Source organism: Neomonachus schauinslandi, chromosome 11 (assembly GCF_002201575.2).
Source record: "Neomonachus schauinslandi chromosome 11, ASM220157v2, whole genome shotgun sequence".
In the NCBI taxonomy this organism is placed as follows: Eukaryota; Metazoa; Chordata; class Mammalia; order Carnivora; family Phocidae; genus Neomonachus; species Neomonachus schauinslandi.
In genome coordinates this window covers 95,698,851-95,719,202 of record NC_058413.1, presented here as the reverse complement: position 1 = coordinate 95,719,202, position 20,352 = coordinate 95,698,851, and the positions used below count along the sequence as shown (strand labels likewise).

The window sequence follows — 20,352 nt, the reverse complement described above, 5'->3', positions numbered from 1 at the left end:
TAGGAACTCTCATTCATGGCTGGTGGGAATGCAAAATGGTGCAGCCACTTTGGAAGTCAGTTCGGCGGTTTCTTACAAAACTAAACTTTTTTTTTTTTTTTTTTTTTACCATATGATCAAGCAATTGTTCTCCTTGGTATTTACCCAAATGAGCTGAAAACTTCTGTCCACACAAAAACGTGCACGTGGATGTTTACAGCAGCTTTATTCATTGTTGCCAAAACTTGAAGCAACCAAAATGTCCTTCAGTAGTACAATGGATAAACAAATGGGTAGGTACATCCATAGAGTGGAATATTATTTTTTTTTAAAGATTTTATTTATTTATTTGAGACAGAGAGAATGAGAGAGACAGACAGCACATGAGACGGGGGAGGGTCAGAGGGAGAAGCAGGCTCCCTGCCGAGCAGGGAGCCCGATGCGGGACTGGATCCAGGGACTCCAGGATCATGACCTGAGCCGAAGGCAGTCGCTTAACCAACTGAGCCACCCAGGCGCCCGGAATATTATTTTTTTAAAGATTTTATTTATTTATTTGAGAGAGAGAGTGAGAGAGAGCACAAGCAGGGGGAGTGGGAGAGGGAGAAGCAGGCTCCCCGCTGAGCAGGGAACCCGATGTGGGGCTCGATCCCAGGATCCTGGGATCATGACCTGAGCCGAGGCAGATGCTTAACCTTCTGAGCCACCCTGGCACCCCTACAGTGGAATATTATTGAGAGATAAAAAGAAATGGGCTATCAAGGCACAGAAAGACATGGAAGAACCCTGAATACATATTGTTAAGTGAAAGAAGCTAATTTGAAAAGGCTCCGTACTGTAAGATTCCAATGATTTGACATTCTCCTTACCTGACATTCTCCCTACCTGACATTCTCCCTCCCTACCCCAGCTCCTGGCCATCACTAATATTTGTACTGTTTCCATAGTTTTGGCCAGGAGCTGGGGTAGGGAGAGGGAGGGAAAAGATGAATAGGTGGAACAAGGGGATTTTCAGGGCAGTGAAAATATTCCATATGACACTGAATGGTAGATACATGGCATTATACATTTGTCAAAACCCATACAGTCAACACTAATGGAAACTATGGACTTCAGTTAATAATAATAATAATGTGTTAGGGGAGCCTGCGAGGCTCAGTCAGTTAAGCGTCTGCCTTCGGCTCAGATCATGATCCTGGGGTCCTGGGATCGAGCCCCACGTTGGGCTCCCTGCTCAGGGGGCAGTCTGCTTCTCTCTCTGCCCCTCCCACTGCTCATGCTCTCTTTCTCTCTAGACTCAAATAAATAAATAAAATTGTAAAAAAAATAATGTATTAGTATTGCTTTATCAATTGTAAACAAAGTAAAATAACCAAACGGATTTAGATTTTTTGGCTAAACTTTTGTCAATATTATTTATATGTATATACATATTTTAAACTTTTTTTTTTTTAAGATTTTATTTATTTATTTGAGAGAGAGAATGAGAGAGAGAGAGCACATGAGAGGGGGGAGGGTCAGAGGGAGAAGCAGACTCCCTGCCAAGCAGGGAGCCCGACGCGGGACTCGATCCAGGGACTCCAGGATCATGACCTGAGCCGAAGGCAGTCGCTTAACCAACTGAGCCACCCAGGCGCCCCTGTATATACATATTTTAGAGAAGGAGAGAGAGAGGGAGGGGTGGAGGGGCGGAGGGAGTGGGAGACAGAGACTCTTTTTTTTTTTATGTTATGTTAGTCACCATACATTACATCATTAGTTTTAGATGGAGTGCTCCATGATTCATTGTTTGCATATAACACCCAGTGCTCCATGCAGAACGTGCCCTCCTTAATACCCATCACCAGGCTAACCCATCCTCCCACCCCCCTCCCCTCTAGAACCCTCAGTTTGTTTCTCAGAGTCCAGGGAGACAGAGAATCTTTTTTTTTTTTTAAAGATTTTATTTATTTATTTGAGAGAGAGAGAATGAGAGACAGAGAGCAGGAGAGGGAGGAGGGTCAGAGGGAGAAGCAGACTCCCTGCCAAGCAGGGAGCCCGATGTGGGACTCGATCCCGGGACTCCAGGATCATGACCTGAGCCAAAGGCAGTCGCTTAACCAACTGAGCCACCCAGGCGCCCCGAGACAGAGAATCTTAAGCAGGCTCCACGCCCAGCACGAAGCAGGGCTCAACCTCACCACCCTGAGATCAGATCTGAGTCAAAATCAAGAGTTGGACGCCTAACCAACGGAGCCGCCCAGGTGCCCCTCAATATTTTTAATATTACACAACAGTCCATCTCAAATATCTGCGAATAGTGCATATTCAAGAGTAATTTCATTTTCCACCTGAGACCATAATTTGCTCTTTGAGAATCTGTTGTTTTGCTTCACTCTTCAAGTTCTTTTTATATCTCATCTACATTAAATCTACTTGTTTTAACAGCTCTTAGCCAGGATTCCCATCATGTGTCCCAGAGAGGTAGTAAGGCCAAATGTGATGTATGTCTTTCCAAGATGTTTCGTCTTTGGGCAGATCCAGAAAACACTGTCTATAATCTTTCTACTGTTCAGAGAATGCCATCATGGTCAGCACAACTGATGTGAGCTCCAGTAACAAGTTCAATCATGTACCATATGGGGCACGTGGCACAAAAATGCTTCTGGATTTTGGGTCCAAACAATGACCTTGTTTCCCCTTTACCTTTGCTAACCATGTCAGTCCTATCATCATTGACCTGCCCTCAAAAAAAAAGTTTTTTTAATTAAGTAGGCTCCACACCCAGCATGGAGCCCAACACAGAGTTTGAACTCATGACCCTGAGATCAAGACCTGAGCTGAGATCAAGAGTCAGATGCTTAACCGACTGAGTCACCGAGGCGCCCCACCCCCAACAATGTCTTAAATCAATGCCTAAAATTATGGGGTGCTTTTTTTTCATTCCTTTCCTTACGTCAAAACAGAGCTAAAACCCATTAAAATACGTATGCGTGTTTCATTTAGATTCACATATATACACATTTAAAAAATCTGAATTAATATTGCAAATGTTCCTCAGCTATTGCATTACTTTCTGAGTACTTCTGGAACGATAAATTAGAACAAGAAGAAAAGCAAGAGGATTTCACTAGGTAATTAATGTATTTCTTTTCTTACCTAAGCACTTCAACTACTCAAATCCTCCCCCACATAAAAATTCAGGAGTTTTGTTTGTGCCATTTGGACATACCTCATGTTTCCAGGACATTATGAGATTCAGAAAAAGGCGTTTTGGGGCCTGAACAGGGTCATTAGCAGAACTGATGTTTAGGGTTATTAGTTCTGCTGGGCCAACGCCAAGCCCTGGATCCTGAATGACAAAGGAAAACATTTTTTGGTATGTTGGTGATTTGTAGGGCCTTTAGCTGGTGCTGGGAGGGAACAGGGTGGTGGGGGCAGAATGAAAACAAACCTATGAATGTACCTTTTAATATAGTTTTGACTTTGGGGGGCGCCTGGGTGGCTCAGTCGTTAAGCGTCTGCTTTCGGCTCAGGTCATGATCCCAGGGTCCTGGGATGGAGCCCCGCATCAGGCTCCCTGCTCTGCAGAAAGCCTGCTTCTCCCTCTCCACTCTCCCTGCTTGTGTTCCCTCTCTCTCTGTCTCTCTCTCTGTCAAATAAATAAATAAAATCTTAAAAAATATATATATATATATAGTTTTGACTTTGGGACCCTGTGAATGATTTGCATCAGTCAAAAGCAAAATTAGATCAAAAAGGAAAAAAAAATCCAACTCTAAAAACCATGGAGGTAATATAGATTATACTGAATGCTTGATGGGGAGCCAACGGGGAGGGTGATAGTATACACGTAATACCACAAACAAGACCTCTGAATTGGACGTTCTTTCCTGGTTTTACCCCATCTCTAAAATCCCCTTTTATTGTCCCTGTGAGCATCTCTTACCCAGCAAAACAAAATCCCTACAGATAGCACCCCCGCAGAAAAGCAGAAGCCTGGGGGAAGGTGCCTGAGGGCTTTATTCACCCCACTCCCCAATACAACTTCTACTATACAATTCTGCCAGGATAGAGAGTACCTCTAGGCATTCAGTTTTCTCAAGATCTGGCTGCAGATCTTCTCCATCACTGCAACTCACACTAGTAAGCAATTTGAACTTCTTTCTTACTGTCAGTTGGCGTTGGCTCTTTCCACCAACATTCTCGTCTTCTTTCTCCGGCCTCCGGACAGATGGTGACCCCCGTTTTGGCAACTGTGGGTTTGAAGAGGCTCTTACCTGAAACGCAGTCCTGGAGGAGAAAGAAACATGATCAAGTTAGTAGAGATGCCATTTGACTCCAAACCCAACCACCATTTCACGGTCACCTCAAGGGGAATGGTTTATAATCGTTCAGCACGGGGAAGTACATTGGCTTTTTTCAAGGGGGTGTCATCCCAGCACTTCTTTTGCATTTTGTTCACATGGTACTTTTCAGCTTAAGAACGAAGAGCATTTTGTAGTACAGCAATTCATTTGTCACAAGAATTGTGGCCACACATAACCTCTGTCTGCCACAGCTGTGTGACCAGCTGAGTCAAAGGTTATATAGCTCATTCAAAGTGGTGAGGGGCGCCTGGTTGGCTCAGTCGTTAAGCATCTGCCTTTGGCTCAGGTCACGATCCCAGGGTCCTGGGATCGAGCCCCGCATCGGGCTCCCTGCTCGGCGGGAAGCCTGCTTCTCCCTCCCCCACTCCCTCTGCTTGTGTTCCTTCTTTCGCTGTGTCTCTCTCTGTCAAATAAATAAAATCTTTAAAAACAAAAACAAAAACAAAAAACAAAGTGGCTTTGGTGAGTCTCAGATCACTCAGAGGGGAAGCTTTGGTCCCCAACTAATGGAAATACTGTTTTAGAGGATCCTGCCAATTCCAAGAAGGTCTTTCTTGCTGTGGAAAGCTGGCTGGTTAATTGCACACCGTGTAGGCACAGCAAGTTTGCTGAGTTTGGTTTTGGACATGTTGAGTTTATTTGTTAAATTTTTAATTTTTTTTTTAAAGAATTTTATTTGTTTATTTGACAGAGAGAAGAACACAAGCAGGGGGAGCAGCAGGCAGAGGGAGAGGGAGAAGCAGACTCCCCGCTGAGCAAGGAGCCTGATGAGGGGCTCAATCCCAGAACCCTGGGATCACGATCCAAGCCGACGGCAGACATTTAACGGACTGGGCCACCCAGGTGCCCCTGGACATGTTGAGTCTGAAGCACCAGTGCAATATCCAGGCGCTGTCTATGTCTAGGTAGCGGCTGCAACCTAAACTTTGCAAAAGAGATTCAGGCTGAAGGCACAGATTTGGAAATCATCATGTAGGAAGGAGAGGGAGCCATGAAAGAATACAGGAGAGGGTAATGTCCAGGGGCCCAGGGTGGAGGAAGTGGCCAATGGTATCAAGTGCTGCAGGAAGACAGACTAGGAACACAGGAGGTGTTCACTGAACAGCTAACATTTCTGAAGAGGACAGGTTACAGGTGGGGAGATCAAATATCTTGAAGGGGAGGTGGGTGTATTTGCCAAGATTTGAAATTGGGGGAAAAGGCAGAGTTGGACAATAAAAGCATCAGCAGCAATAACCACAACAGACCATGCTCTGAGCAGGAGGCTAAAACAAATCCTTATATTATTCTCCCTTGTTTAGAGAGATTAGCATTTTGTGGTTAGAGCTTAGCCTGGGTTGGGGATAGAGACAGACTATGCTGTAAAATCAAATAACAAAATAGGAAGTTGTAGTCTGATGGCTAAAGAAAAGGAGAAGAAATCCCAAGAGGAAGAGGAAGAAGAGGAAGGGAAAACACGTGTCCCCAGAGAAAACATAAAGTTGGGGCCCGACAGGTGTGAGAGAGGCTAGCGCAAAACCAGTGGGAATTTTAGAAACTGCAGTCCTTGCTCTGCACTGTGCTGTCACCCCTGGTGCGACCGACACATCTCAGTTAAGGCTTGCTGCATAACTCAGCTTCCTATCAGTGGGGCCTTGGGGGGTGAGGGACTCAGGTAGCGTTTGGGGTTGGGGCGGTGAAGGGGGACAAACACTTTTAGGAGTCCAGGCCAGGATGGAGATGAAGCGTTCAAACAAGCAGGAAATTAAAGCAATGGTGACCAGGGGAAGGATGAGACCCTCAAGTAAGTATCTTGGCATTAGTAGAGAACACCAGGTTTCCCAACAGATTTGGGATGGTGTCTCAAATATATTTTGAATATTAAAGGAAAGGATAACTTATTGAGGAACCTAGAGCCGCCCAGGGGTAGATATCTAACTAGAATGTTTAAGTAAACAGTTTAACAGGGACTAGTGAAGGACTGTGAGCTATTTCTGGTCTGTGGCCTCCTTGTCATAAAGACAATGAGATAATCTCCTGAAGATGCGGAGAAAAGCTGATAACGCTGGAGGAAACAGTTTGGAATAGCAGCTTGGGAATCCCCTGTAACAATATGTTTCCCCTTGTGACCGGCTTGAGAGCAGGCACACCCTCTTAAACATTTTTTGTATCCCCAGTGTGTTTGCAGGAGCTCAATAAATGATAGACTGAATGAATGAATGAATGAATGGAGGAGGACGAGGCAGCGAGTCTGAGGAGGGTGTGGTAGCGGTGCAATCCCGGAGCCCAGCTCAGAGGTAGTAACCTTCAACTCTCGCCTAAAAAGTTCACGACGGTGGGGGCGGTGGCCAGGACGAAGAACAACACCGGTACTTGGCCCCGTCCAAAATCCTGCTCCGTTTGGGGGCGGGGCTAGGAGGAAGGCTTAATCCGCTTCTGTCCGTCAATTGACCAATCACCGCCTCAAGGGGGCGGGATTTCAATCTGTTCCCGCCCTTCCCCTTGGAGAGTAAATACGTTTGGGCGCTGTTCAAACGGACCAATGAGTGCTCGATGTTTCCTCGGGTTGCTTCTCAACGATTGGCAGGAGTTCCTTGTCCCGCCCTCCTTGTCACGCTTTTTGCCCCACCCCTTCGCACACAAGATGGCGGCGCCCAGCGGAGTAGAGGCCGCGTTTGGGGTTTGCTGAGGCTGACTCCCTTTCCCACTACCCCTTTGGACGCAAAGCGCCGCGAGCCCAGAGGACGGGGGCCGGGCGGGGACAGGGGTACCTGCGTAGCTGGACCGCGAGCCCGCGCCCAGCCTGCGCCGCCCCCCCCCGGCCCCGGCCCGAAACCATCCGTTCCCGGCCTCCTCTCGGTCCGACCCACTGCCCGGCCGTGGTTCGCCACCACCAGGCCTCCAAAGCTGAGCTCTCTCCTCCAGCCCGGGCTCACCTCCACTTTAGAGATGTTTGGCCTCTTCCCTCCCAGACAGCCCGCCTTCAAAACCGGGACTCCTGGACTGGCGCCTGGCCCCCTTTCCCTCCACTGAGACTCCACCTCGCTCTAACCCAGTTCTTCCTCAGATTCTTGGTTCTCCCTGGCTTGGAGACTGCTCACTTCCCTTCCAAATTAATCCCTGACGTCCCCAAATATTATCAGCCTTGACACCCCCCCTCAGCCTAGAGCCAGACTTCCTTTTGGATTAACCTCCACAGCCCTATCATGGAGGCTGTGTACATGGTAGTGAATGGGGTGGGCCTTGTGCTGGACCTGCTGACCTTGGTGTTGGACCTCAACTTCCTGCTGGTGTCCTCCCTCCTGGCTTCCCTGGCCTGGCTCCTGGCCTTCATCTACAACCTGCCACACACGGTACTGACTAGTCTTTTGCACTTGGGCCGCGGAGTCCTGCTTTCATTGCTGGCCTTGATTGAAGCCTTGGTCCGGTTCACCTTTGGGGGCTTGCAGGCCTTGTGTACCTTGCTGTACAGCTGCTGCTCTGGCCTGGAGAGCTTAAAGCTCCTGGGGCACCTGGCCTCTCACGGGGCACTGAGGGGCCGGGAGATACTGCACCGGGGTGTCCTCAATGTGGTCTCCAGTGGCCATGCTTTGCTGCGCCAGGCCTGTGACATCTGTGCCATTGCCATGAGCCTGGTGGCCTACGTGATCAACAGCCTGGTCAACATCTGCCTCATCGGCACTCAGAACCTTTTCTCCCTGATGCTGGCCCTGTGGGACGCAGTGACGGGGCCACTGTGGAGGCTGACGGACGTTGTAGCTGCCTTCCTAGCCCACATTTCCAGCAGTGCCGTGGCCATGGCCATCCTTCTCTGGACCCCCTGCCAGCTAGCACTGGAGCTCCTAGCGTCAGCTGCCCGCCTCCTGGCCAGCTTCGTGCTTGTCAACGTCACCGGCCTGGTGCTGCTGGTTTGCGTGCTGGCAGTGATGGTGACCGTCCTGCACCCGGACCTCACCCTGAGACTGGCCACCCGGGCGCTCAGTCAGCTCTGTGCCTGGCCGTCCTACCACCGGCTCCGAGAGGATGTCGTGCGGCTGTCTCGCCTAGCCCTGGACTTGGAGGCCTGGCGCCGGGTCTGGAGCCGCAGCCTGCAGCTGGCCACCTGGCCGAACCGGGGAGGGGCTCCTGGGGCCCCTCAGGGCGGCCCTAGGAGGGTGCCTTCAGCCAGGACCTGGCGACAGGACACTCTCCCCGAAGCAGGGCTCAGATCGGAGGCCGAAGAGGAGGAAGAGGTCAGGACGGCCAGAGGAACACCTGCCCGCGGCCGGGAGAGGCTCAATGAGGAGGAGTCTGTAGCTGGGCAAGACCCCTGGAAGTTGCTCAAGGAGCAAGAGGAGCGGAAGAAGTGTGTCATCTGCCAGGACCAGAGCAAGACGGTGCTGCTTCTGCCCTGTCGGCACCTCTGTCTGTGCCAGGCTTGCACCGAAATCCTCATGCGCCACCCCATCCACCACCGCAACTGCCCGCTCTGCCGCCGGGGCATTCTGCAGACCCTCAACGTCTACCTCTGAAGACTCCTTGCCCGCCTGCCCGCCCTTCCGTGCTCCGTGAGGCCACCTGCGCTAGGACAGCTTTAACACCTGACCTCTCAGTTCCTGGCCTGAAGCCCCTCCCGCCCCCATGGCCGTCACGCCGAGCCTCCCAGCCGTACGTCGGGACGCTGAGACAGGATAACTCTGGAAGACTGTGAGCTGGGTGGAGCTGGGTAACAGCTCTTCCTTACCCAGTGCGTCCCTGTGTGATGGCAGAGGTGGTGAGTGTGTCACTATGCAAGGCCCTGAGACTGCTGTGGACTCCCCTCCAGCTTGCCAGGGCCCATCCAGATGCCAACCTCTGGGGCTCCCCCTCTCCTTCTGGTTTTTCTGTTGGGGACTTGCAGGTCCTCTCCCCGGCCCCTCCCCGTTTCCTCCCCAGCTTCTGCAGCCACCACACATCACTGTCGTTCGGATGTTTTGGTAACTCAAGGGCCTTGGAACGAACTTGAACCTTTGCTTTCAGCCAGAGCACCTGTGCGCTGGTAGGCCTTGGGGATAGTAGCTCTCAGGTGCCCTTCGAGTTACCCCTTCTGCCTGTCTTGATCTTCTGAGGCTTCCTCCCAACCTGATCCAACAGCGAGGATCAAGAGTTTACCCCTTTGCGGGGTGGGTGTCTGCACCTGGCTTCGGGACCATATTACCCTCTGGCACCCCAGCTCCACTGGGAGCCTCAGGAGGGATAACCAGATTTCTACTCCTACCCCTTTCACTCCCCACATCACAGAGAACAGTGGCATTTCCCTTCTGTTTGTCTCTCCCTGGCACTGGGGAGGGCAGACTGTGCACATTTCACTAGGGTCCAAATACGGAAGGGGCCAGCCTAGGAGTAGGCAGCTCCCTGATGGGTCTCTCTGGCCCAGTTTCTGGTGAATAAATTTCTGTTGACAGCTCTGACAGCCTCGGTGTGCATCCTTACAGGGCTGAGCAGTTGGTCAGGGTAACTGATGCTGCAGCAGGGTCCTTCAGTCCTGCTGGAGTTACCGTGGTCTGTGGGGGACCTGGTGGGGGAGGAGATAAGATAGGATGTGAGGACTGTGCCTTGGGGACAGCCGTGCCAGGTGTGGCTGGATTAGCTTTCGCCCCGTCCAGTTTGTGCCCTCATACACCTGGCTTTTGGAAAGCCCTCCCTATCTTTCCTACTTTTGTCAGAATGAAGCCCTAGTAGAGAGGAGTGTGACCGTTCTCATCCCTTGAGCCAGCTTCCCAGCTTCTCAGTGCTGCCCTTCCCAAGAGGGAATTTGGGGTTCTTGCTGCCCGGAGTCCAATCTACCGTCTGATCCCTGGAGGAGCCTGGTGCTTGTCTTTGTGTCGCTTGGGCCGGAGTGGGGCCGTGAGGCCTCCTGGCGCAGAGCTGGGAGCTGAAGCCCAAGACCCGATCCCAGTCCCCACCCTCATATCTGCCCTCATAGGCCCAGCAAGAGGGAGGGGGGATGTTCCCACATAATTGTATGTTAAATCTAGGAGCATAATGCCAGGGGCAGCCTTCTGGAAGCTGTGGGGCGGTTGGGGGTTGGGGGGAGGAAGGGTAGGTCGGAAAGAAACTGAGAAGAGGCCCCTCACATTCTCTGGGGTTGAGAGGCTGAACTGATTGTGGGTCTGGCAAGCCCTGGTTTGTTAGTCATTGGGGTGGGGGTGGGGCTGGGGCTGGCTTCTGAAGGTCAGAGGAGGGGAACCTTGAAGGGGCTTTGTGGCTAGCCTCAGACTTAGTGGCGCGGCCCACCCAGGCTATGCCCAGCACGGTGGGGGGAGTTCACCACACCCATCTTGGAGTTGGGAGGCCTGGGGAGGGCTTTTCTCCCCTCCCCCCAACCCTAGAGAGGGAGCTGAGCAAGGGGAGGCTTGGCTCCTTCCAGTCTCTGTTTAATGTGAGGATAAACATTTTATGAGCGAGGATAAACTTCCTGAGCTGGGAGCAAAGGAACCCCTTTTCCTGCACCCCCATCTGGAATTACATTAGCCGACCTCAATACCCGTCCTCCCCCTAACTACCCTAACAGTCGCGAGCTCAAGCTCTCAGGATCTTTGCTGCATTCTGGAGTTGGGACGCCCCCTTGTGGTCAGCTCAGAAACGACTTATCTCTAGCCACCCCGGAACACACCACTTCCCTGGCGTGGGGGACAGAAATAGCTTTCCAGTCACCTAGAGACTGGACAAGCAGCCAGAGCAGTCACAGATGCAAACCCGGGGACCCTTACTGTGGATCAGGGTAGGGGTGTGTGTGGTGAAGGTAGCCCCCGCCCAGTTCATATGACATCTTTGAGTCAGAAAAAGGTGGCCAGAGCCCCAGGCCAGAAGGGCACCCTCCTCAGCCAAGCGCTCCTGTCCACATCCAACACAACTCAGGGGACAGCTAGCTCTACGGAGCGGCTTCTCATTCCCCAGGGCCTGCTTCCTCGATCTCCTGCCCCAGGGCTCATCCAGCCCAAGAGCCCTTCCTTCTGCCTGAGCACCATCCTGCCCATCTTCCCCATCGTTCCCTCTCCCCTCCCCCATCCGCACCATCAGGGCATCCCCACCACTAAAGAAGAAAGGCTGAACTGAGCCAGTAGGACTTTTTTTTTTTTTTTAATTGAATAATCTCTGAGAAAAGGGCCCAGGAATAGGAGGGACAAGGGAGGACCCAGAGAAGCAGAACACCAGGAAGAGGGCACCCCACCTCTGGGATCCTGGGCCAGAGCAACTGGGGGACCCACACCTGCCAGCACAGAGCGCTCCTTTGGTTTTGGGCAGAAATCCAGCCACTGCCCCTCACTGCCAGCCCTGATCTCAGACAGCCTCTGTCCCCATTCTCTGCCAGCAGCAGGACTGGAGTCGTTCACAACATCCCAAGGGGGGGGGCCAGCCCTCCCGGGACGATGTGGCTGTGAGTGTCACACTGCTCACTTTCCAGTGGGCATCAAGCAAAGACAGGGGAGTTGTGCCAGTCAGAATACACCAGAAATCCCGAGAAGGTGCTATCTGTCTTGATGCTGGCATAGATGCCAATGTAATCGCCCACGCCCACCTGCACCCACACCTGGTCCTCTGGCTCCAGCCTCACCATGGCGCCCCCCGAGAGCGAGGCTGGTTTGGGCCACCCCCCAAAAAACTGGAAGAAAGAGGCGATGGACTCGCCATTCTTGACCAGATCGAACTGCAGGCTAGCCCGGTAGACGGTGGCGTGGACCGCGAAGTAGTAGACCCCCGGCACCTGGCAGGTGAACTTGCCGGTGGTGGCGTCGTAATGTCCCTGCTCGTTCACCAGCACGCGGTCGAAGGGTAGGGGCGCGTCGGACGGCGGAGGCACTCGGCTCTCGGAGCGCTTGGCGCTGAAGGCGGAGCGCGGAGGCACCGAGCACTCGCCTGCAGGCCCGGTGGCTCCCACGGGTCCCGTCTCTCCTCGTGGCCCGGGCTCCCCCCGGGGCCCCGGCAGCCCTGCGGGGGTGCGGGGCGCGGGGCGCGGTTAGGGCCAGAGTGGCGGCGGCGGCCGGGGGCGCCGCTCAGCACCCTCCCCACCCTGTCTGGGGCTCCCGGCCGCCGCTTCCTGGGCGAGGGCCGCCCTGCCGCTCGCCCCCCCCCCGGGCCCCGCCGCCCGCAGTAGACGGTCCCCGGAGCCGCGGCCGCCGCGCGCTGCGTCACCCTCCCAGCGCCCCGCTCCCGGAGCCCGGCGGCGCCCCCTGGCGGGACCCCGAGCCCCGGCCCTCGGCCCGGCCGGCGCGGACGGCCCCGTGGACGGCGACCCCGCCGCCTTCTTACCCGGACTCCCGCCCTCGCCTTTCTCTCCCGGAACCCCGGGCGCGCCGTCGCGGCCGTCGCGGCCGTCGCGGCCGGGCAGGCCCTGGCTGCCGTGGTGGCCCGGCGTGCCGGGAAGGCCGGGGTGCCCCGGGCACAGGCTGGGGATCTTGTTGTCGTCCAGCGGGGGCGAGCCGGCCGCCAGGCCCAGGAGCAGCAGGGCGACGAGCGGTCTCATGGCGCTGGCACGGGGGCTCCGGCAGCCCGGGTCCTCTCGCAGTCTGCGGGCCAGGCGGGACGGGAGTCGGGACCCAGAATCCCGGCACCGGCCTCGCTCCCCGCCCCGGCGCGGCCGGGTGGGTCCCCACCCCACTGCCACGGGCCTGAGACTGAGCGGCTGCGGGGGGGGGGGACGAAGGGGGGGCGCCCCCAGAGCCAGGGACCCGGCAGGCGCCGGGGAGTGGCGGGGGACGGGAGAGGCTGGCCCCCACCCCACCCAGGGCCCCGCCGGCTCCAACTTTCCCCCAGCCCCTCCCGCTCCCACCTCCCTCCCACGCTCCGCCACACTCACCCCCTCCCGTCTCCCGGGGCCTCCGTGGGGCGCTCGCTACTCCAGACCCTCCAGCTGACCTCTGCCCCGCCCCTGCGCGTCTCCCCTGCCAGGCGTCCCCTGCCCTCGGCGTCCCCCTGGTTCGGGTGCACTCCCTGCCGGCTCCGGTCTGCTCCTCCCAGACTCCAAGAGGAAACCAGTTGTTCAGGGGCCAAGAGCTCCCGGCCGGGAAATAGCAGGGAAATAACTCGTGGTGTCGCCCGGCCATGGGCCAAGGTTTGGGGGAGAAAGGAGGGGGAGGGAGTCTTAGCTGGGCACAGCGAGGCAGAGCTGTGCGAGGCAGACACTCGGGGAACCCACTGCTCCAAGGAGCCGGGAAGGAGAGATGGTGCCCTGACACAGACCAAGGACAAGACGAGTCCAAGGGAAATAGAAGCTGAGAACGGAGGGCGAGAGTTCTAGAGGCAGTTGGACAACTGGACCCCAGGCCTCAGAACAGCGCCTGCCACATTACTAGGCACTCAATACATTTTTGTTGAATAAGTGAAAGAGTCAGAAGGCAGGTGGTGGAGAACCTGAAAAAGTAGGTCTCCCCAGAGGGGAAGGCAGGAGACTGGAAATTGGGGTCAGAGGCTTGGGTGGGAAGCAGTCCTCACGGGCAATGGCACCGTGTGGAGTTCGGGCAAGTAAAGGGACAGGGAAGCTTCCATTAGTCCTGCCGAGGACTTCTCTTTCCTTCCCTGGGAGGCTCCAGACAGGATGGGCAGAGTCCCATGCTGGTCCTCCTTCCTTTGTCCCCTGCCTGCCCGCCCTGATCGGCAAAGGAGGATGGGCAGGCAGAGGGGCACGGGCCTGCCTCAGGGTCAGGGCTGGGCACAAGCCTCCAGGCCAGCCGCCTCAGGTAGCCTGTTGCAGTTGAAAGGCCAGGGGGTACCCAGTAGAGCCAGGCCAGACTGGCACTGGTGCTCAGCCTCCTGGCAGACAGAGCGGCAGGGGGGAAGGACACTGCCTATGGGGGTGCAGTGGGGCACAAGCAGCCCGCAGAGGAGCCTCCGGAAACTCTGGTAGCAGGGCAGACTTGTCAGGCTCTGTGGAAGGAGGAGATCAGCCCTCAGGCACCCCATTCCCGAGGCTCCCTCCACTTCCTGTGGGTCCCTCCTAATCTCTGCCTAGAGCACCTTGTAACCTCTGAGGATCTCCATCACCTCCTCCTGGGTGGCTATGCCCACCCAGACGTTTGGGAAGGCCGTGGCGTTGTAGCTCAGACCGACGCACATCTCCACCTGGACGGGCTCGCAAGCCAGCTCTGTAAGGGGGAGAATTACTGGGGGGGTACACGGGCTGGTGACCTGGGGCAAGTCACGCAACCGCTCTCTCTGGGTCATTTGGGGGTTGTTGTGGGAGTCAAAGGAGATAACATGGGGAGATGCTTTGCACACATCACAGGAGCCCATTATCCACAAGAGCCTGCCCAAACATCCTTCACCAGCCCTGGGCATGATGCAGGTGTCTCTCTGATCTCGGGGGCATGGGGCACTGACATTGGCAGGGCCCGCTGGGCATCTGGAAGGAAAGCCCCTGCTCTCACTCTCATCGTCATCTTCTTTTTTTTTTTTAAGTAGGCTCCACACCCAACATGGGCTTGAACTCACGACCCCAAGATCAAGAGTCGCATGCTCTATGGACTGAGCCAGCCGGGTGCCCCTCACCTTCTTCTCCGAGGTGGGCTGTGTAGAGGGGCTCTCTGTGTGACAAGGCTGGGCTGGTTCTTGAAGCCCCAACCATCAACTCCCAGATTCCCACTTGCCTTGGGGGTGACGTTAAGTACCATTGTCACCACCGGGTGAGAATCCCTCCCGGACTCTGCAGAGTCCCCCCATCGGGGAGGACAGGCGTGGGCTGTTACGAAGTGTGCCAGTGGGGTTTCTATGAATGGGCCCCAGCCTGCTCCAGCCTCCCTCCCCGCCCAGTGCTGTGGGGCGGGCTTCTCACCTGGGGGTGGGAGCAAGGGGCTGCTGCAGCTGTCATCACCGCTGTCCAGGCAGCGACTCCACGTGTCACACGTCCACTGCACGCTCTTACACCCTCCATCACGGCAGGAGAACTCTCCGGGCCCACAGGGATCTGTAGGCATAGGGGGCATGGCGGTGCCCTGGGGCAGGCCTGTGCCCCCACACTGCCTTTGCGGTGCCCTGAGCGGGGTCCAGAGCCCTTCCTCGTCCTCCTGGAGGCGCCTCCACAGCCACACCCGCTCACCCAGGGCCACCTACTCTCTGTGGCATTGAGGGCCCGGTAGGTGGCAGAGAAGCCCCCGGTGCTGAAGCCACGGTCTGTCCTAAAGAGCACCACCAGCTGCTGGTGCGAGGAGATGAGGCGAGGTGGTGGCTCTGCTCCACAGAACCTGCGGGAGGCAGAGAGCAGACCTGGGCAGGGGGCCCTTGGCCTCCCCCCACCCCCGCCCGGGGGTGTTCCCGCAGGCCTCCCTCTGAGCTGGTGTTCTGGGCCGTGCCAGAGTGGGTGGGACACATGGCCGCTGACTCATGGCACTTAGGGCCTGGGAGGAAGACACACATATTCAGTAGGCAAAGAATTAAGCAAACTGCTTGAACTTGAGCCAGTCGGAGATGGGAAACACCAGTGAGGGTTTGAGGGGAAGTAGGAGTGGGCCCCACGGGGCAGGAGAACCAGGCAGGGAGGGTACAGGGAAATGGCCTTCTGCACAGGGGCAATGCTGAACAAAGGCTTTGGGCTGAGGAAGGACAAGCCTCTTCCTAGGGTGACGGTGAAGAGACCCCTGGCTTAGAGCAGAAGGAACTGGAAGCCAGGGAGAGGGCAGGGTGAATCTGCAGGAGGCCTTGACCGTCAGACCACGGAGGATGGAGTTTCTCCGGGGCTCCTGCTCGGCGGCTACCTGCCCAGGAGGCCAAGGGCCCCTGCGTCGCTGGTCTCATACACCGCCACATAGTCCAGCCTGCACTCGTCCTGAGCTTCCAGGCTGAAGTTGTGGAACCGCAGTTCTAGGCCGTGTCCTGCAGGCACCGAGATGTGCCAGGTGCAGAGCTGGGGGAGGGCACGGGTGGAGTTGGTCAGGGTTCCTTCTCCTGTCCCGCTCTGCGCATCCAGGCAGGGCTCCAGAAGGGCTTTATCCCTGCTGCAGGCCGGGCACGGTGTGGGTGCGGGCGGCCCACTGAGCTGTCCGCATCGGTGGTGGAAGGGCCTTTGAACTTGTCTGCTCTCAGAAGTTTACCCAGCACGGGAACCTCGGGTAAGCACTCAATGCTGTTCCCTCACTGCCTGTTGGAGCTCTGACCTTCCCAAGAACCAGGCGGCATCTCCCACGCGGTTCCTGGTCACACTAACCCGGGTGTGCAGGTGTGTGTCCGCACGTGCCCCACTGCCCTCCCCGTGGCGCCCCGGCTTACCTGGTGGTGAGGGTACCTCTGCGGGTCGCTGGGGGCAGAGAAAGTGCCCTGGAGCCCAGTCAGATTCCCCCCGCACCCTGCAGAGAGGAGGAGGAGCCCAGGAGTTTGCCAGGGTCTGTGCCTTCGCCCCGGACTGCAGGGGAGAGTTTGGGCCAGGCCCATGAGGAAGCAAGTTCTGGGCCAGGAGAATATCCGGGCAAGTTTGGGGCTGGGCCAGAGCTGGGGAGCCCTGGCCGGACCCGGGTCGGGAGCCCGAAGACAGTACCTGCGCTGTGCCCGGCAGGGCCTGCACCCAGGAACTTGGCACTGCAGCTGGTCTCGTCGCTGCCATCAGCACAGTCAGCAAAGCCATCGCACACTGAGTCAGGCAGCAGGCAGACGAGCTGGTCGCAGGGGAACTCGGCGTGAGCACAGCTCCCTGGGGAGGGGCGACCGGATTCAGAGCCTCCCGGAGGCTCCACCCCTTTCTCGGGGGCGGGGGTGTCTGGAGGGGAAGGAAGTGGACGCTTGGGAGGCAGCCAGAGGCGGGGTGGGAAGACACTCACCGTTCCCGGGGGTCACAGCCTGGTACCAGGCGTGGAAACCAAATCCTTGCACGCTGCTGTCAGAGACGAATGCCACCCGGAGGCGGCTGGCGTTGGTGTTGAGTGTGGGGGGAGGCGCCCTCCCACACACTCTGCAAGGGGCCAGGTTGGGGGTGATGGAGGCTCAGAGCTCAGGGCCAGCTGGAGTGGAGGCTGCCCGGGCCCTGCGGTCCTCTTGCCTCAAGCCCTGACCTGGGGAGGATGGGGTCAAAAAGGGTCCTTTCATTTCCCAGGGAGCTCTGACTTTCCTGACTGGCACGTCTGTCCATCCGTCCGTCTGACCAACCATCCGTCCTTGTGGGCATTTCTTCTTGGGCAACAGAGGTGGGGGCTCCATCTGACAGAGAGGGGCGGTGACCTTCCCAAGGTCACACAGCAGGCTGGTGGCAGAGCTGGGCCCCTGAGGTCAGGTTTCTCAGTTTCTTCACAGCCCAGCCTTTCCCACTGCTGCTCCCCGGTTCTGTCCTCTAGACAGTGGTGCAGGGCAGAGGTGAGATCTCCTGGGGGCAGGGGACCCACCTGAGGAGGGGGCCTTCAGGCTCAGGGGAGATTTCCAAGCGATCGAAAAGACAGGAGGCCACGCTCTCCATGCTGAGCGCTTCGATCTTGAGCTGTATTGCATGGTCTGCGGCCACCTGGATGTGCCACACGCAGTGGGCATTGGGTGGGTAAGGGTCTGGGTAGTTGGGGCTGCTGAAGAAGCCCCTTGGGCCAGGAAGGAGGCCCCCACAGGCTGCAGAGATGAAGGTTAGAGTTCCGAGGTCAAAAGGAGAGAGACCCTTTTATTTCCAAGGCTCCCCTTCCTGCTCCCCCTCCCCGCCGCCATCTTGGGCTCTTCTCCAGGAAGATCTGCCCTGGGTACTCACTGGGCTGGGGTGAGGGGCTCATGCCTGCCTCCTCCAGCTGTCCTTTTGGGTTCCCAGATGCCGGAGAGGTGGTGGTGGTGGTGGAGGGGGTGGTGGGGGTGGTGGTCCCGCTGGGGGTCAGGCCTTGGGCAGGCAGTGGCTGATAGGAGGCCCCAGACAGGGGTGTAGCCGGCAACTCTGGAGGGGGAGAAGATGGGGGAGTGGGATTCAGAGGAGTCGGTTCCCCAGAGGTGATGGATGCAATGGCTCATGGTATGTCATTCAGAAGCCCTTCTCCCAAGTGGGCCAGTTGCTCACGGGCTAGAATGATGGCCGCCAGAAGCCCGAGCAGCAGGACCAACACACCGGCCAGCAGAAGGACGCACAGCCAGGAGAAGCGGCAGTCGGGCTGCAGCCCTCGGGGGCGCCGACCTGCAGGTGGGCGGGCGGGCTGGTGAGAGCTCTGTTCTCGCTCGGGGGCCTCTCTGTCCCCCCCACCCCGGCCCCCAACGCGGGCCACTCCCTGAGACGGTTACCGTGCCAGGGAGCCGGGATGCTGCGGCCGGCGTCCTCCCGAGAAGCCGCTGGAGGGCACGGTGACCCCGATTCAGGCTCAAAGGCAGGATTGCAGAACTCAGTCTGAAAGGGAAAGACTGGGGGGCTGAGGGCCAGCGGCCACGCTGTCTGGCTCGCATGTGCCCCGGGCACGGCCGGCTCTAGGCAGGGAGAGCGGTCCTCTGTGACCCTTACCTTGCTCAGTTCTGTCACCTCCACGCACAGGATGGTATCTGAGCGTTCCTTCATGGCTCGAGGCTCTGCATGGCTTTCTGGGAGTCCTTGTGGTCGCCCAAGACCGCCAAGGGCCCACTCCCTGATCCCAAACTGCCTATCAAAGGGGTAGCCTCTGTCCCCTTTGAGAAGGGGTTGCCAGACTAGACCGACTCTCAGACTGCCCTTGGCCGACTGGTCCAGGCTACTGGCTGCTCCCTGTGCTGGGGAAGGAGGCAGCCAGAAGGAATTCGCAAAGGCATGAAATGGTCCCTTAATCCAACTCAGCTGAGGATGCTAAGGTCAAGGGCTTGGCTCAGGGCAGCAGTCCTTAAAGGCACAGGCCATGGTTGAGAACACCCCGCAGAGGAAACTAGGCACTCGTGGGGTGTGTGTGTGTGTGACCAGGGGAGCTGGACACCCCCTTTCCGCACCTCACCCCAAGTACTGAGTGAGTCCCCGAGGGGGGCTGGGAGGGAAGGAGGACCATGGCAGGCATGTCCAAGGCCTTGGAAGTTGCGCGTGAGGGTTTGGCAGCTTTAGGCCTAGGAGCCCTGAAGGGTCTGGACAAAAGCAGCTGTTCTCCTATCTGGGGCCTGGGGCGTTAGCCAAGCCCGGGTCTTTGTGAGGCCCCTGTGAGAGCACCTGTGTGGCCAGGACCCGGAGCTAAGCCAGTCCAGGAAGCACATGGTACGTACGCGCTGCTTCTGTCTGCGCTGGTGTGACTAGGGGAGCGGGAGGGGCGGGCTGTCTCTGCCCGGGGCCTACCGGCCTGCAGAGGAAGGGCAGAGCAGAAGGAGGAAGAGGGGCCGAGTCCTTGGACAGGGTCGGCCTGGGCAGGCCCTCCGCTGGGCTGCGGAGCCTGGCAGTTGGTACCATCTGCCACAGGATAGAAAACCCACACTCTGCAAACTAGACCACTTCATACCTCTTCCTCCGTGACGACAGTCTCTTGGAAAAATCCGGCCTGGTCCAGCTGTCCTCAGGGAGAAAGCAAAGGGCTTGTTAACCTGTCTTGTGTTAGCCATGCTCGGGCCGAGTCAGGCAGGGCAGGACGAGGGAGGCAGCATCATCTTCGTGGCCACCATTTGCAGAACATTACGTAGTAGGCCCTGGGCAAGAGGCCTTACGTGTCGTTTAGCTCCCTGGGTCACGCTACGAGGGAGCATAACCATCTCACAAATGACAGCACCGAGGCTTCCCCAGGGTCACACAGCTGGTGCGATACAGAGCCAAGAGTGGAATCTAGGGCTAGGGAAATCCAAAGTGTGTGCTTGGCAGGACACACCTCTTTCAACCTCCACTGGGGCCGAGGCCTGTTGGCAAGAGCGGGGGACAAAGTAAGGAACCCAGAGAGGAGACAAGAAACAAAGGAGATAGATTCTGTGGTCCTCACGCAACTGTCCTCATACTCAGGGGAGACCCTTCACCCCCTGGTTCTTCTCCATTCATCCCCTGGGGAGCCCTGGGCTGCTTGTATATGGGGGGCAAGACTTTTTCCCCAGACCCTTGGATGGGGACTGCTTTTAGAGGGTTTGAGAGGTCAAAAGTATTTCCATAATGACACTAAAACATTATTTGCCTTTTCATTTGTGAGCACAGAGCAGTTTTCCAGAGGCTGTGCTGGAA

General features: G+C 56.8%; 3 protein-coding genes across 4 annotated transcripts; 1 reads left to right on the top strand and 2 right to left on the bottom strand.

The window, feature by feature from the left end:
• The first annotated feature begins 6,941 nt into the window (after window positions 1-6,941).
• RNF26 (ring finger protein 26) lies at window positions 6,942-9,780 on the top strand. Its single transcript, XM_021696311.1, has one exon. The coding sequence runs from the start codon at window positions 7,514-7,516 to the stop codon at window positions 8,816-8,818; it is 1,305 nt and encodes a 434-aa protein (XP_021551986.1). The 5' UTR covers window positions 6,942-7,513; the 3' UTR covers window positions 8,819-9,780.
• Window positions 9,781-11,420: 1,640 nt separating this feature from the next.
• Window positions 11,421-13,722, bottom strand: C1QTNF5 (C1q and TNF related 5). Of its 2 annotated transcripts, none has more exons than XM_021696348.1 (3): window positions 13,185-13,722; window positions 12,579-12,835; window positions 11,421-12,257 (listed from the first exon to the last, which is right to left on the bottom strand). In XM_021696348.1, exons 1-3 carry the CDS (start codon window positions 13,370-13,372, stop codon window positions 11,740-11,742), a joined length of 963 nt encoding a protein of 320 aa, XP_021552023.1. In that variant the 5' UTR covers window positions 13,373-13,722; the 3' UTR covers window positions 11,421-11,739. The 2 variants fall into 2 exon arrangements, with proteins under 2 accessions (XP_021552023.1, XP_021552024.1); XM_021696349.1 differs by having other exon boundaries at window positions 13,126-13,242.
• Window positions 13,723-13,724: 2 nt separating this feature from the next.
• On the bottom strand, window positions 13,725-18,769 carry LOC110586172 (membrane frizzled-related protein). The gene is made up of 13 exons (XM_044919349.1): window positions 18,706-18,769; window positions 18,492-18,594; window positions 18,274-18,387; window positions 17,977-18,153; window positions 17,630-17,843; window positions 17,072-17,202; window positions 16,819-16,944; window positions 16,527-16,603; window positions 16,016-16,164; window positions 15,375-15,505; window positions 15,097-15,228; window positions 14,283-14,410; window positions 13,725-14,192 (listed from the first exon to the last, which is right to left on the bottom strand). The coding sequence occupies exons 1-13, from the start codon at window positions 18,757-18,759 to the stop codon at window positions 13,968-13,970; spliced, it is 1,761 nt and encodes a 586-aa protein (XP_044775284.1). The 5' UTR covers window positions 18,760-18,769; the 3' UTR covers window positions 13,725-13,967.
• Window positions 18,770-20,352: the final 1,583 nt, after the last annotated feature.

Coding starts and splice junctions, on each gene's coding strand:
- RNF26 (XM_021696311.1), top strand. CDS start 7,514: ATGGAGGCTGTGTACATGGTAGTGAATGGGGTGGGCCTTGTGCTGGAC.
- C1QTNF5 (XM_021696348.1), bottom strand. CDS start 13,372: ATGGCCGGGCGACACCACGAGTTATTTCCCTGCTATTTCCCGGCCGGG. Junction 12,836..13,184: donor CGCGCAGGGGCGGGGCAGAG/GTCAGCTGGAGG, acceptor CCTGGCCCGCAG/ACTGCGAGAGGACCCGGGCT. Junction 12,258..12,578: donor AGGCGAGGGCGGGAGTCCGG/GTAAGAAGGCGG, acceptor GCACCCCCGCAG/GGCTGCCGGGGCCCCGGGGG.
- LOC110586172 (XM_044919349.1), bottom strand. CDS start 18,759: ATGAAGGAACGCTCAGATACCATCCTGTGCGTGGAGGTGACAGAACTG. Junction 17,844..17,976: donor GAGCCCCTCACCCCAGCCCA/GTGAGTACCCAG, acceptor TCATCTCTGCAG/CCTGTGGGGGCCTCCTTCCT. Junction 14,193..14,282: donor AGATCCTCAGAGGTTACAAG/GTGCTCTAGGCA, acceptor CTCCTTCCACAG/AGCCTGACAAGTCTGCCCTG.